Source organism: Artibeus jamaicensis, unplaced genomic scaffold, assembly GCF_021234435.1.
Source record: "Artibeus jamaicensis isolate MK-2021 breed Jamaican fruit bat unplaced genomic scaffold, CSHL_Jam_final contig_1410, whole genome shotgun sequence".
NCBI lineage: Eukaryota > Metazoa > Chordata > Mammalia > Chiroptera > Phyllostomidae > Artibeus > Artibeus jamaicensis.
This window is the reverse complement of record NW_026521281.1, coordinates 1335885-1352112: the sequence shown is the minus strand read 5'-3', so window position 1 is coordinate 1352112 and position 16228 is coordinate 1335885. Positions and strand designations below refer to the sequence as shown.

At 42.7% G+C, this 16228-nt stretch overlaps 1 protein-coding gene and 1 pseudogene across 2 annotated transcripts in view; one reads left to right on the top strand and one right to left on the bottom strand.

The window, feature by feature from the left end:
- GNL3L (G protein nucleolar 3 like) overlaps positions 1-16228 on the bottom strand; it is a 52974-nt gene that overhangs the window by 17497 nt on the left and 19249 nt on the right. For both annotated transcript variants that reach the window (XM_037153721.2, XM_037153722.2), the window contains exons 7-8: positions 11753-11888; positions 38-141 (exon numbers count right to left, since the gene is read on the bottom strand). In XM_037153721.2, the coding sequence (XP_037009616.2) occupies positions 38-141; positions 11753-11888 (240 nt within the window). The remainder of the gene's footprint in view (positions 1-37; positions 142-11752; positions 11889-16228) is intronic.
- LOC128627781 (DNA (cytosine-5)-methyltransferase 3B-like) lies at positions 12355-16097 on the top strand (annotated as a pseudogene).

Below are 16228 nucleotides of genomic sequence, written 5' to 3'. Positions count from 1 at the left end.
CCTGAAAGGATCTAGATGCCCCTTGGGTCCAGCTTACCAGGTTTTTGACCTGATGCTGAGTGCTGGCCTTGAAAGCCACGGTTGGCAGCTCATTCCGAAGGTAATCCAGCCACTTCTCCACAATCTCCTTGGGGACCAGGTCTGGGGAAAATAGGAACAGATAGTACTGGTAAGAATGTAGCCCTGGCTGGTGTAGCTCAGTGGATTGAGCACAGGCCTGTGAACCAGAGGATCGCGGTTCAATTCCCAGTCAGGGCATATTCCTGGGTTGCAGACCAGTTCCCTGCAGGCCAGTTCCCAGCAGGGGATGCATGAAAGGCAACCATACATTGATGTTTCTCTTCCTCTCTCCTTCCCTTCCCTTCTAAAGATAAATAAATAAATAAAATCTTTTAAAAAAAAAAAAAAAGAATGTTAGCTCAATGGCTCACTCCAAAGAGGCATCTACCCATACCCAAGGCTAGGCCCACCTCCTGCCAACAGATATCTCCCTGGCCCTGCCACTCGCTGTCCAGTCCCAATGTCAGAGTTAGAAAGGACGTCCTATTCTAGGGGACCAGTTGGCCCTTCTTGATGGGACCTCTATTCCCTCAAGGAGAATGGAAAACTAGTTGGTCCCAGATACCTTCCTTCCAAGCCAGGGTGCCCAGGGTGCCAGAGGCCTCCCAAAGATTATGTTTCCCATCCCTACTCTGAGTCATGCTAGTATGGACCAAATGTCAAGAATAAAATGGACAAAAATGACTACCATTTGTGAAGTACTGGCCACACATACACCAAGCACTTTATTATTCTCATAAAAACCTTTGTGTGGTTGGGACAATCACACCCCATTTTACAGCTACAGAAATGAAAGCTCTTGGGTGATGTAACTTGTCCAAGATTCCAGACAAAATAGCTCAACTGGGATCAGCTTCAGCACAACCTGTCTGGTAAGGAATGTGGTAGACTCGAGAGGGCTGGCTGGGCACCCATTGGCAGCAGCACCACAGAGATAATTAAGCACCCAGTTGGATCCTCTTGAGAAGAATGGGGTCTAAACCCTAAGCTAGGATTTCCAGCCTAGAGCACCAGAGCCCAGAAACGACACGAACAAACCAGCAGTGAAAAGTGGCAGGGTTACAGAGATAGACTGCTGGAGGCGCAAGAGCCATTTAAAAGGCCAATGCAAAAATTTTCATTTCCAGCTGCTACCCTGGGCTCTGGCAAAGGCGGCAGCAGAGTGGGCTGGTGATGCCTGAGGAGAGACTAAGGACAATAGTATAGGGGAGAGAACTGAGAGAGTAGCCACCAGGATAGGATACTGAGTCATCCACCATATGCAGCAGCCATCATGCTCAGGCAGACCACTCCCCTCTGAGCTTCGGCAGCCTGGGGGGAAACAGTAGCCTGACCCCAGGAAGGTCTCTGCCCTGGCCCTTTGATGCTTAAGCCTGACTGATGAGTGCAGAGTAACCACATAAACAATTGACGGAGATAGCCAGGGATGACAAATCACTGGAAGTCTTCACAGGCTGCCTAAAGTAAGATGGGGTCAACATCTGACATCACCAGAGTCAGATCCACAGAGAAAAAAAAACAGTGGTAAATACGAGAGGCTACTGAGACAAAAGCCACTGTGATCTATTTTATGATTTGCAGTATTTTCTCTCCTGCATAGTTTTTTTTAATTTTTTAAAAATATTTTATTTATTTATTTTTAGAGAGAGGGGAAGGGAAGGAGAAAGAGTGGGAGAGAAACATCAATGTGCGGTTGCCTCCCGTGAGTCCCCTGCTGGGGACTGGCCTGCAACCCAGGCATGTGCCCTGACTGGGAATCGAACTGCGATACTCTGGTTCACAGGCCCGTGATCAATCCACTGAGCTACGCCAGCCAGGGCTCCTGCATAGTTTTTTAACATTCATTTCTTGTCCAGCAAGTATGTACATATTAAGTCACTAACATTTATATTACAGTGTATTTCAATTCACATAGTTTGCCCTTCCCTCCTCTTAGTCCATTTTACCTTCCTCTTTCCTTGCATTATTTTCATTTCAAATTTTGTTTTCTCTCTTGCTACAACTTGTTTCAATTCCACATCCTTGCTATTTCTTCCCAGTCCAGACACACAAAACCAATATTCTTGTTAACAGTCATCTCACACCCTTTTTCCCCACTCTTAAATTACCTGCATTCTCTCTCCGCCTTTAAAAATCTTTGCTAGTTGGTTGTGGTTAGGGCAGTTGTTGTTACATTGTTTTTCAATCTTATCTGTAAAGCTTCACTAATTCTATATTTCAAATATCAAATTTTACTGGTCCCCTTGCTTACACTTTTTTTCATCTCAAATTTTAATTTTGCTGTCTTAGCACATTCTTTTCCTTTTTTGTCTTTCTTCTATTTCTCTTTCATTCTGCCCTTTTCTTTATTCTTTTTTCTTCTTACTTATATCCCAAATTTTAATTTTTCCCTCTCTTAGCCTGGTTTTTGTTCCTCACTTAATATTCCCTCTCCATCAATTATTTCAAAATGACATCCATTAGTCTAAACATCTCTTAGACTTTTGTTTCTTTTTTCCTCCTTATTCCCATACCACCTACATTAACTTTAGCTCATTTGTTGTTGAGAGTACTGTAGTGGATCTTTCTCTCCAATGTGGCTCCTATATTTTTATTAATTATTTACTATTTTTCCTTCTTTTTCTTCCTCTCTCACTTTTTTTTATTTTACATTATTTCAATTTCTGTTTAAACCTAATACTATACGCTTCCCTTCTCATGCTCCATTCCACATTCTTCATTGCCTTTTTTATTCATGAAGTAAATTTTACCTTCTCTCTTACCACTGCTCCAACTCTTACTAGTGTTCCTCCATCTACCCTATCAAAATCATTTTTCTTTCAGTAGCTCATCTCATATCCACTCTCTTTTAACAGTCTTAATCTCTTGAAACCCTTATTAACATGACCATTTGCTGTTAATAGTGGGATCATAGGGGGTAGTAATATTTGCAGGTGTGGGTTTGTTTCCTGGTCTGTGTGATTTTGTTCTGGCAGCACCTACACAACAGCACGCAAGATGTGGTGGGCAGAGTGACCCTCAGTCAACCAGCTGGTGGGAAGAACCCACCAAAGAATGAACCAACAACAATCAAAGCCCAGTTACATCCAGAGAACCAACATAAATGGCATAAAGGACATCCCAAGAGCATCAAGTTCAGGAGATCAAGGAGACTGCACCACTGAATCTCACAGGTCTCCTACCATAGAAGTTCACATCAAAAAGTCAGAAAGTCAAAACAGATCAATTTAAGAAGCAGAAGCAAGCAAGAAGAGCGCTATAAATAATGGGAAGACAAAGAAACAAACCCCAATCAAAAGAAACGGAAGAATCCTCAGAATGAAATAGAGGCAAATCAACTATCAGATAACAAATTCAAAACAATGGAGGTAAGGAACCTCAATGAGCTCAGTGCCAATTACCAAAAACTACAGGGAAACTACAAGGAACTTACTGCAAACTACATCAGCATAAAAGGGGACATAGCAACAATTAACAAGGGCCAAGAGAAAAAGAAGAATACAATTTCTGAACTGAAGAACACAGTAGAAGGAATCAAAAACAAGCCAGATGAAGCACAGGATCAAATCAGCAAACTGGAGAACAAGGTACAAAAAAAAAAACTCCCAGAAAGAGCAGGAGGAAAAAATACTCAAAAAGACTAAAGAGGGATTAAGGGAACCGCAGGACAACATGATACGTAATAATATCCAATAATAGGGATACCAGAAGGAGAAGAAGAGCAAGGGATAGAAAAGCTGTTTCAAAAAGTAATGATAGAAAACTTCCCTAATTTGATGAGAGAAAAACCCACACGAGTCCAGGAAACACAAAGGGTCCCAATCAAGAGGAACCAAAAAAGGCCCACTGCAAGATACATCATAATTAAAATGGAAATATTCAAAGATGAAGTGAGAAATCTTAAAGGCACCAAGAGAGGAACAGGAAGTAACATACAAGGGAGCCCCGGTATGGCTAACAGCTGACTTCTCAACAGAAACATTACAATCCAGAAGTGAATGGCAAGAAATATTCCAAGTAATAAAAAGCAAAGGCCTGCTACCAAGACTACTCAACGCAGCAAGGGTCTCATTTAAAATAGAAAACCAAATAAGGAGCTTCCAGGAAGAAAGGCTAAAACAATACACTTCCACCTAACTTAACACTGCAAGATATGCTAAAGGGACTGCTTTAAGAAGAGGAAGAAAAACTGAGAGAGAGGAACACAGGTACGAAGGGAGTGAAATGGCAATGAATAAGTACCTATCAATAATAACCTTGAATGTAAATGGATTAAATGCTTTAATAAAAAAACATAGGGTAGCTGAATAGATAAGAAAATATGACCCACACATATGCTGCCTATAAGAGATTCACCACAGAACAAAATATCTATAACAGACTGAAAGTGAAAGGATGAAAAAAATACTCCAAGCAAACAAACAGGAAAAAAAGCCAGGGTAGCAACACTTATATCTGACAAAAAAGACTTTGAAACAAAGGCCATAAAAAGACTCAGAAGGACACTTTACAATACTCCAGGGAAGATTCCATCAAGAAGATAAAAACAGCCCTGGCTGGTATAGCTCAGTAGATTGAGTGTAAGCTGCAAACGAAAGGGTTGCCAGTTTGATTCTCAGTCAGGGAACATGCCTGGATTGCAGGCCAGGTCCCCAGTGAAACCCATGTGAGAGGCAACCACACATTCATGTTTCTCTCCCTCTCTTTCTCCCACCCTTCCCTTCTCTCTATAAATAAATAAATAAATAAATAAAACCTTTTAAAAAAAAGGAAGATATAAACATTATAAACATACATGCGCCCAACACAGGAACACCCAAATATACAAGGAAAATCTTGGAGAACTTCAATAAAGATATAGACAAGCCCTGGCTGGTGTAGCTCAGTGGATTGAGTGCGGGCCTATGAACCAGAAGATCGCAGTTCGATTCCCAGTCAGGGCACATGCCTAGATTGCAGACCAGTTTCCAACAGGGGACACATGTGAGGCAACCATACATTGATATTTCTCTCCCTCTCTCCTTCCCTTCCCCTCTAAAGATAAATAAATAAAAAATACTTTTAAAAAATTGACAGGAAGTAAAATATATTAAAAAAAGAAAGATATAGACAATAACACACTCACACTAGGTGATTTCAACACCCCGCTGTCAACAATGGACAGATCTTCCAAACAAATATCAACAAGGATACTGTGGCACTGAACGATGCACTAGATGAAATGGATTAACTGATATATATAGAACCTTTCATCCCAAAAAAGCAAAATACACATTCTCTTCAAATGCACATGGAATATTTTCAAACACAGACCACATGATAGGACACAAAACAAGCCTCAACAAATTCAAGAAAATTGAAAACATACCAAGCATTTTCTCTGACCACAAGGGACTGAAACTGGAAACCAACCTCAAGGAAAAAACTCAAAAACACTCAAACTCATGGATCCTGAATAGCATGCTATGAAACAATGAATGGGTTAAGAATAGGATCAAGGAAAAAATCAAAAAGTTTCTGGAAACAAATGAAGCTGAACTCACAACACTCTAAAAACTTATGGAACACAGCAAAGGCAGTTCAGAGAGGGAAGTTCGTAATGATACAGGCCTACCTAAAAAAGACAGAAACATTTCAAATAAATAAACTAACCCTACATAGACAAAAACTAGAAAACAACAAAAACAAAGCCCAGAGCAAATAGAAGGAAGGAAACAACCAAGATCAGAGCAGAATTAAAGGACATCAAGACTGAGAGTACAATTCTAAAGATCAATAAATCCAGGAGCTGGTTCTTTAGAAAAGATAAACAAAATTGACAAGCCTTTAAGCAGACTCATCAAGAAAAAAACTGAGAGGACCCAAATAAACACAATCAGAAATGAAAGAGGAGAGATTACAGCTAATACCACAGAAATATAAAGGACTGTAAGAAATTACTATGTAGAACTATATGCCAAGAAATTTGAAAACCGAGGTTAAATGGACAAATTTCTAGAGACGTAATCTTCCAAAACTCAATGAAGAAGAAACAGAAAGCCTGAACAGACCAGTAACAGCTGATAAAATTGAAGATGTAATCAAAAAACTCCCAGCACACAAAAGCCCTGGGCCAGACCAGTTCACAGGAAAATTTTACAAAACATTTCAGGAAGAACTAACCCCTATCCATCACAAACTATTCCAAGAAATCCAAGAAAAGGGAAAGCTCCCAAACTTTTTATGAGGCCAGCATCATCCTAATGCCCAAACCAGACAAAGACACAAAGAAAGAAAATTACAGGCCAATATCACTGATGAACATACACACTAAAATCCTCAACAAAATATTCGAAAACCGCATCCAGCACCACATTAAAAAGATTATACACCATGATCAAGGGGGATTCATCTCAATGATGCAAGGATGGTACAACATTCACAAATCAATAAACATAATACATCACATAAACAAAAGAAAAAAATAAAAATCACATGATTGTATCAATAGATGCGGAAAAAGCATTTGATAAAATGCTAAATTTTATGATAAAAACACGCAGCAAAGTAGGAGTACAGGGACCATTCCTCAACATAATGAAGGCCATATATGAGAGACCTGCAGCCCGCATCATACTCAATAGGCAAAAATTAAAAGCTTTCCCACTAAGATCAGGAACAAGACAAGGATGTCTGCTTTCACCACTTCTATTCAACACAATATTGGAAGTCCTAGCCACAGCAATCAGAAAGAAGAAATAAAAGACATACAAATTGGCAAAGAGGAAGTAAAACTGTCACTGTTTGCAGATGGCATCACAGTGTACATAGAAACTCCTATACCTTCCACCAAAACACTACTCGACCTAGTAAGTGAATTTGGCAAAACATTAGGACACAAAGTTAATATTGAGAAATTGAAGTCACTTTGCTACACCAACAATGAAATATCAGAAACAGAAATCAGAAGAAAAACATCCCATTTGATATAGCAACAAGAAAGTACCTAAGAATAAACCTAACCAAGGAGGTAAAAGACCTGTACTCAGAAAACTACATAACACTGAAAAAAGAAATTAAGGAACACACAAAAAAATAAAAGCATATACCATGTTCATGGATTGGAAGAATTAATATCATCAAAATGTCCATACTACCCAAAGCAACTGACAGATTCAATGCAATCAGTATTAAAATACCAATGACATATTTTACAGATATAGAACAAACATTTCAAAAATGTATATGGAACCATAAAGAACCCGAATAGCTGCAGCAATTTTGAGAAAGAAGAACAAAGTAGGAAGGATCACAATACCTGATATCAAACTGTATTACAAGGCCACTGTAATCAAAACAGTCTGCTACTGGCATAAGAACAGACACATAGACCAATGGAACTGAACAGAGAGCCCAGAAATAAACCCAAGTCTCTATGGTCAGTTAATATTCAACAAAGGATGCAGAAGCATAAAATGGAGTAAAAATAGAACCTTCAACAAATGCTGTTGGGAGATCTGGACAGCTACATGCAAAAAAGGAAACTCAACCACCAACTTACACCACACACAAAAATAAACTCAAGATGGATAAAAGACTTAAATATAAATCATGACACCATAAAGTCCTAGAGGAGAACATATGCAGGAAAATCTCATATATTCCATGCAGCAATATTTTAACCAATATGTTCCCTAGAGTAAGGGACATGAAGGAAAGAATAAAAAAATGGGACTTCATCAAAATAAAAAGCTTTCGCACAGCTAAAGAAAACATTAGCAAAATGAAAAGGGAACTAACTGTATGGGAAAATATATTTGCCAATGTTACTTCTGACAAGGTCTGAGCTCCAAAATATAAAAAGAACTCACATGATTCCACATCACAAAGACAATCAAATTAAAAAGATGGGCAAAGGACCTGAACAGACACTTCTCCAAGGAGGACAACCAGAGGGCCCAGAGACATATGAATGGATGCTCAGCATCACTAGCCAACAGAGAAATGATAATTAAAACCATAATAAGATACCACTTCACACTGGTTAGAATGGCCATCATAAACAAAGCAACAAACAATCAGTGTCAACAAGGTTGTGGAGAAAAGGGAATCCTAGTGAATTGTTGGTGGGAATGCAGACTGGGGCAGCTACTGTGGAAAACAGTACAGAATTTCCTCAAAAAACTAAAAATGGAATTGCCTTTTCACCCAGCAATTCCACTGCTGGGATTATACCCTAAGAATCCTGAAACACCAATCCAAAAGAACTTATGCACCCCAATGTTCATAGCAGCACAATTTACAATAGCCAAGAGCTGGGCACAACCTAGGTGCCCATCAGTAAATGAGTGGATCGAAAAACTGTGGTACATTTACACAATGGAATATTATACAACAGAAAGAAATAAGGAACTCCCACCCTTTGTGACAGCATGGATGGAACTGGAGAGCGTTATGCTAAGGGAAGTAAGCTAGGCGGTAAAAGACAAATACCATATGATCTCACCTTTAAGTCAAACCTAATTAACAACAAAAAAACAAGTAAAATATAACCAGAGACAATGAAATTAAGAACAATGTTATAGTAACCAGAGGGGAGGAGGGAGGGAAATAATGGGGAAAGAAGGGAAAGGGTTGTCAAAGAACATGTATACAGGACCCATGGACAAAGCTGAAGGTGGGTAGAACTGAAAGTGGGAGTGGGTGGGGAGCGGGAAAGTAGTGGTGGGAAAATGGAGACAACTGTATTTGAACATTAATAAAAAAATGATAGAAAAAAGAAAATGGGTATTCACATTCTGGAAAGGTAAATTCATACAATTCTTCTAGAGAGCAGGTTGTATAATGTAACTATTAAAAGAGGAACACCCATTCAGCAACCTCATTTCTAGGTTTTATTCCTATGATGCTTATCATATGAGTGAGAAAATGTACAAGAAAATGTGGCTAAATACTTATCAATATAAAATTAGTTCACTAAACACTGCTACACCAATCCATCTAATATTATGTGGCCATTTATTCATGCACTTGGAACATGTTCATATCAAAATTTTTATTAAAAATCTGGAAGACAGAGGTGTAGGTAGACACAATGTGCCTCATCACACAACCAAAAGAAGGACAATTTAAAAACAAAAACAACCAGGACTGATAGAGAATCGAACTGTATGGAAGTCCAACAACCAAGGAATTAAAGAAGACATTCAACCAAATTGGTAGGAGGAGCGGAGACAGACAGCCAGGCAGAGGACTTTTGGCAAGGCGGTGTCTGGCAGACCAAGGGAGGCAGTGGATTATGGAACACGGCCCACAAGGCTGCAGTTGGCCAGCAAGGCAGCAGCAACAGACCCAGTGAGGCAATAGATTGTGGACTGGGTGGTCCCACATTCATGCACAGAGAAACAACTAGAGAGCAGGATGGACTGTGCAACCCAGGACCCCAGCATGGGGAAATAAAGCTGCAAACCACTAACTGCAAACACCTGTGGGGGTTGAGGCAGTGGGAGAAACTCCCAGCCTCACAGGAGAGTTTGCTCAAGAGACCTACAGAGTCCTAGAATGTATACAAGCCCACCCAACCAGGAATCAGCACCAGAAGGGCCCAATTTGCTTGTGGGTAGTGGAGGAAGTGACTGAAATCAGGCAGAGAGTAGAGTAAGAGCCACTGTTCCCTCTCGAACACCTCCCCCACATACTGAGTCACAACACAGCCCTGTGGTTGCCCTACCCTGGTGAACACCTAAGGCTCCGCCCCTCACTACGTACCAGGTGCATCAAAACAAAAAAAAAAATGGCCCAAATGAAAGAACAGATCAAAGCTCCAGAAAAAATACAACTAAAGGATGAAGAGATAGCTAATTTGTCAGATGTACAGTTCAAAACACAGGTAATCAGCCCTTGCTGGTGTAGCTAAGTGGATTGAGCGCGGGCCTGTGAAGCAAAGGGTCGCTGGTTCGATTCCCAGTCAGGGCACATGCCTGGATTGCAGGCCAGGTCCCCAGTGGGGGACACATGGGAGGCAACCACACTTTGATGTTTCTCTCCAATTCTTTCTCCTTCCCTTCCCCTCTCTCTAAAAATAAATAAATAAAATTTTTTTTTTAAAAAACCACTGGTAATCAGGATGCTCACAGAATTCACTGAATTTGGTCACAAAATAGATTAAAAAATGAAGGCTACACTAAGTGAAATGAAGGAAAATGCACAGGGAACCAATAGTGATGAGAAGGAAACTGGAACTTAAATCACCGGTGTGGACCAGAAGTAAGAAACATCCAATTAGAAAAGAAAGAAAAACCAAAAATGCAAAAAAATGAGGAGAGGCTTAAACAGGACATCTTTAAACCTTCCAACATCAAATTATAGGGGTACCAGAAAGGGAAGAGAAACAGCCACCAGTGAAAAACTTATTTGAACAAATAATAAAGGAGAATTTCCCCAATCTGGCAAAGGAAATAGACTTCCAGGAAATCCAGGAAGCTCAGAGAGTCCCAAAGAAGTTGGACCCAAGAAGGAACACACCAAGGAACATCATCATTACATTAGCCAAGATTAAAATGAAGGAGAGAATCCTAGAAGCAGCAAGAGATAAGGGGACAGTCACCTACAAAGGAGTTCCCATCAGACTGTCAGCGGATTTCTCAAAAGAAACCTTACAGACTAGTAGGGGCTGGAAAGAGGTATTCCAAGTCATGAAATCCAAAGACCTACACCCAAGATTGATCTATCCAGCAAAGCTTTCATTTAGAATGGAAGGGCAGATAAAGTGCTTCCCAAATAAGGTCAAATTCAAGGAGTTCATCATCATCAAGCCCTTATTATATTAAATGTTAAAGGGACTTATCTAAGAAAAAGAAAATAAAAAATATGAACAGTAAAATGACAGAAAACTCACAATGATTAACAACCACGCCTAAAACAAAAACAAATGCAAACTAAGCCAACAACTAGAACAGGAACAGAATGTCAGAAATGGAGATCACATGGAGGGTTAGCAACAGGGGAGTGGGAGGGGAAGAGGGGGGAAAATGGTACAGAGAATAAGTAGCATAGATGGTAGGTAGAAAATAGAAAGGGGAGGGTAAGAACAGTACAGAAAATGTAGAAGCCAAAGAACTTATAAGTATGACACATGGACATGAACTACAGTGGGGGGCGGGGAAGGTAGAATATGGGTGGGAGAGGAGTGAGCAAGGGAAATGGGACAACTATAATAGCATAATCAATAAAATATATTTTTAAAAATTGTAGTGGGGGGCTTGGTGGTGGGAAAAGAGGTGAATTGGGGGACATCTGTAATAGTGTCAACAATATATTTTTTTTTAATTTCAAAAAAATATTGCACAACTGGGATCGGACCCAGACCTGAATGACTCCTGACCCCATCCCCTAGTACTGGGGTTCCAGCTTTGAGAGGACAGAAACTCTACAGGGTTGGCCAGTTAGATTTGGCTCAAAATGGCAAGAAGGGGTAAATCAAAGGCACACAGGCTTGGACTCCATTCCCCACTTCTGCTACACTCTATGTGTGTCTTTAGACAAATGATTTCAAGTCCCAGATAGCTGCCTTTAAAAACTGGAATGAAAATTCCTACCTTGCACAACTCTTAAGCATACCACTGAATTGCTGGGTCTCAGGATCTGGTCTGAGCTAATCTTTCAAGAACACGTGGCCCCTGCCCTGCCTTACCTACTCCTTCTCAATACCCACCAATTTTGTTCAAGACCAGGACCAGCTTCTTGTTGCCTTCTGCCCGCAGGACAGCCTCCTCCATCTGGAAACAGCGACAGCCTAATGGGTCCCTGGCATCCAGAACTTCCAAAATCACATCAGAGTATTCCACCACCTGCAGGCCAGAGGATGAGAGATGAAGGCAGAGAAAGGACTGGGTAACAATCACACGGGCCCATGAAAGAAAAGGTTTACATCTCAGTCTGCAGAAATAGAAATGGAGATGAAACTAGATTGGTGCGTTTCTTAAAAGACCTTAAGAAATGGGTGTCCAACCCTCTCCCTCTGCCTTGTCTGTCCCGCGCTACTTTTTTGCAATAGCTGCCCCCCACCCCACCGGCCATGCCTACAGGGACAACACTCCAAGCACCCCTGACCTACACCACCAGTCCACTGGCAGGCTGACAAGGGAGTGGCCATGCCCGGCCAGCAGCGCAGGGGTTAAGTGGCCCAAGTCAAAGGTGACCACTGGAGATTCATAAGCCAAACACTGTGCATAGCCTCCCACTGGCCTCGTGCCAGGCTGTCAGGACCACGGCTCCATGGGAGCCATGCCCGAGTCAGGCTCTTGGCAGGAAATAATGAAGGGAGGAGACACCAAACAACTCAACAGAGGAGGACACCAGCAGGAGGGAGGACTCCATCATCACCAATGAGGGCTGCAAGGACCAGTCTTCCAACTCCAAGGACATACCCTCACACCCAATCCTGGAGGCTGTCAGTACCCCAGAGATGAGACACCACAAATCAAGTTCACAACTGTCCAAGAGGAAGGTCTCCAGCCTACTAAGTTATACTCAGGATCCCATGGGTGATGGAGATTGCTCCGCCATGCGAGTGATGCCAAAACTCTTCATGAAACCAGGACTCAGTCTGAAAGCCCAGGTGTCTGAACTCCAAGTAACATCAGTTCCTCTAGCCCAGAGAAGCACAGCCTCTCCCTACATTCCATCAGAGGCTGGCAGGGCTGCAATCACATCACGTGGAAGACTCCCTGTTGGAATACTTACCAGGTCCCTGAGGTGGCAGGCAGCTTCCTCAGTAGGTGCATGATGGGTATCCCCTGGACAGCCCCTACGTCACCATTGACCTCACAGATGACAGTGTAGTGCCCCAGAGCAGCAGTACCCCTTACACCCACCTGGCTCAGGATAGCCAACGGGAGAACTTAGACTTCCCACAGGTGGATATAGAGGACAAAGATACAGATGGCACAGAGTATCAGGGTGGGAAGGAGTCTGGAATAGGGGACCTCATGTGGGGAAAGATCAAGGGCTTCTCCTGGTGTCCTGCCATAGTGGTGTCCTCCAAGTCTACCCGCCCCCCAAGCACCAGGCCATGAATGGCATGCAGTGGGTCTAGCGGTTTGGTGATGGCAAGGTCTCCAACTTCTCCACAGATGAGCTGGTGGCCTTGGGGCTATTCAGCCAGCACTCTGATCTGGCAACTTTCAATAAGCTGGTCTCTTATAGGAAGGCCATATACCATGCTCTGGAGAAATCCAGGGTGTGGGCTGGCAAGACCTTCCCCAACAGCCCCAGAAATGCATTGGAGGGATAGCTGAAGCCCACACTGGAGTAGGGCTATGGGGGCTTCAAATTCATCAGGATCGAGGGCCTCAAACCTAACAACAAGCAACCAGAGGTTAGTAAGTTGAAGGTGCATCATGCAGGCAATGGGGACTGAGAATCAAGGAAATACAAGAACAAGGCTCAAAGATGCACACCTGACTACTTGGTCAAATTCCCCTGACTACTGCCTCCCATCCAAGCACCTCAAGACAAATTGCTACAACAATGGCAGAGAATGAGGAGAAGAAGACCAGAGTTGAGAGCAAATGGCTTTGGACATTGTCAACAAATACAAATAGTCTGGAAGACAGTTGTTTGTCCTGTGGTTAAAAAAAAAAACAAAAAAAAAAAACCTGTGTCCTTCCACCTTTTTGAGGGTGGGCTCTGCCAGACATGCCGGGACTGGTTTCTTGAGCTGCTCTACATGAATGATGATGACGGCTACCAGTCCTACTGCACCGTGTGTGCTGTGAGGGCAACATAAGCTGCTGCCAGTACTTCTTTGTGGAGTGCCTGGAGGTACCGGGGGGCATAGGCACAGCAGCACACGCCAAGCTGCAGGAGCCCTGGGGTTGCTACATATGCCTCCCTCAGCACTGTCACATGGCCTTGAAGCGCAGGAGGGACAGGAATGTGCACCTGCAGTCCTTCTTCACCAGTGACACAGGTCTCAAATATGAAGCCCCAGGTTATACCCTGTGATTCATGTAGCCCGAAGGCAGCCCATTCGAGTCTCGTCCCTGTTTGATGGAACTGCCAGATGCTACTTGGTCCTCAGAGAACTGGACATCAAAGTAGAGAAGTATGTCACCTCTGAAATATGTGAAGAATCCATTGCCATTGGCACTGTTAAGCACAAAGGCACTATCAAATGTGAATGACGTCAGCAACATCACAAAGAAAAATGATGAAGAATGGGGCTGCTTTGGCTTGGTGATTGGTGGAAGCCTATGTAATGATCTCTCAAATGTGAACCCTGCCAGGAAAAGCCTGTATGAGGGCAAAGGCTGACCTTTCTTTGAGTTCTACCACCTCCTGAATTACTCATGCCCCAAGGACGGTGAGGACCTTCTTCTGGATGTTCGAGAATGTGGCAGCCATGAAGGCTGGCAACAAGAGGGATACCTCTTGGCTTCTGGAGTGTAATCCAGTGATGACTGATACCATCAAAGTGTCTGCTGCTCACTGGGCCTGATATTTCTGGGGCAACCTGCCTTGGATGAACAGGCCCTTGATAGCATCAAAGAATGATAAACTCCAGCTGCAGGACTGCTTCAAGTTCAAGAGGACAGCAAAGTTAAACAAAGTGCAGACAGCCCTGGCAGGTGTAGCTCAGTGGATTGAGCATAGACTGTGAACCAAAGGGTTGCCTGTTCAATTCCCGGTCAGGGCACGTGCCTGGGTTTCAGGCCAGGTCCCCAGTAGGGGCCACATGAGAGGCAACCACACATTGATGTTTCTCTCCCTCTCTTTCTCCCTCCCTTTCTCTCTAAAACTAAATAAAATCTTTAAAAAAAAAAAAGAAAGTACAGACAATAACCACCAAGTCAAACTCGATCATACAGGGGAAAAAACAACTTTTCCCTGTTGTGCTGAATGGCAAAGAAGATGTTCTGTGGTACACTGAGCTAGAAAGAATCTTCAGCTTCCCTGTACACTACACAGACATGTCCCACATGGGCCATGGTGCCCACCAGAAGCTACTCAGGAAGTCCTGGAGTATACCTGTCACCTGACACCTCTTTACACCCCTGAAAGACTACTTTTCCTTTCCCGCAGGCACTCTGGGGCACTGGGGTGTATGGAGCAGAACCAGAACCCAGAAGATGCATCCCAGGCTTTGCCCTTTCTCAGCTCAGCTGTGTGGGGTCACACCATGTACCTCACCAGAACGACCTGATGCCCGCCTGGCAAGGGGAGCCCCAGGAGCCACCTTCTTGTGCACAATTCAACTTAGCTGCTTAGAGTGGCCAAACACAATGCTCATTTTGTCTTCCAAATCTCTGAAGCTTGAAGTAGGAAAAAAATGGCTTTTTGCCCCCTCCTGGGTTTACCACTCAATAAATGGCTAATATACCAAAACCATAGTGCCAACAGCTCTCCAACACTCAGGTTAAGGCTGAAAGTCACAAGTCACCTGAGACAGTTACTGGAAGACTTTTTAAAAAACATCTGTGGCAACTTGCTTCCAGGAGTGTACAATAGTAGACGTGTAGCTAAGGGACATATTAAAGGTCCAGGATGTTTTTTTCTAGGGCAGAAGAGGAAATGATGTCTATCATGCTTGACTTTTACCCAGCATGTTCCCCTGGACCCAATATAAAGGGCTGGGATTCACTGTTGGGGGCCCATTGAGTATTTTCCACACTAATGATGATTTCCGCAGGGATGACCTTATCCTCACATTCAGGGCTATTTCTTCCCATAGACCGAAAGGCAGGGCCAACCTTAGCTAAATCCTTCCCACTAACTGCAACAGAACCCTCCTGGAAGCTCAGGAAGGGGGGATGGGTTGGGTTATAAGCTGACATATATTATATAGGCAAGAATGGCTTCTTGCTATCTCTTCCCTATGTGAGGGGACTAAAGGGGGAGGTTTAGGTAAGGCCCCCCAGAAATGTACCCTCCAGACTTCCACAGACACAGTCCCCCAGATTAGAAGTATGACCCTGATTCCTCAGCCTTTCTCTGAACTCATAAGCAGTGACAGCCAGGGGCAGAAGCACATTTCTCACACCTTCCCCCTCATCTAAGAGATTGCAGGGGGGAAATGGCAATAAAAGATCAACCCTCCCTCCAGAGATTTTAAAAATCTTTGTTTTATTCCATAATAAATCATTTTTAGGGATAACAAGAGGTCGGACGAACTGCATTTCAATAGTGC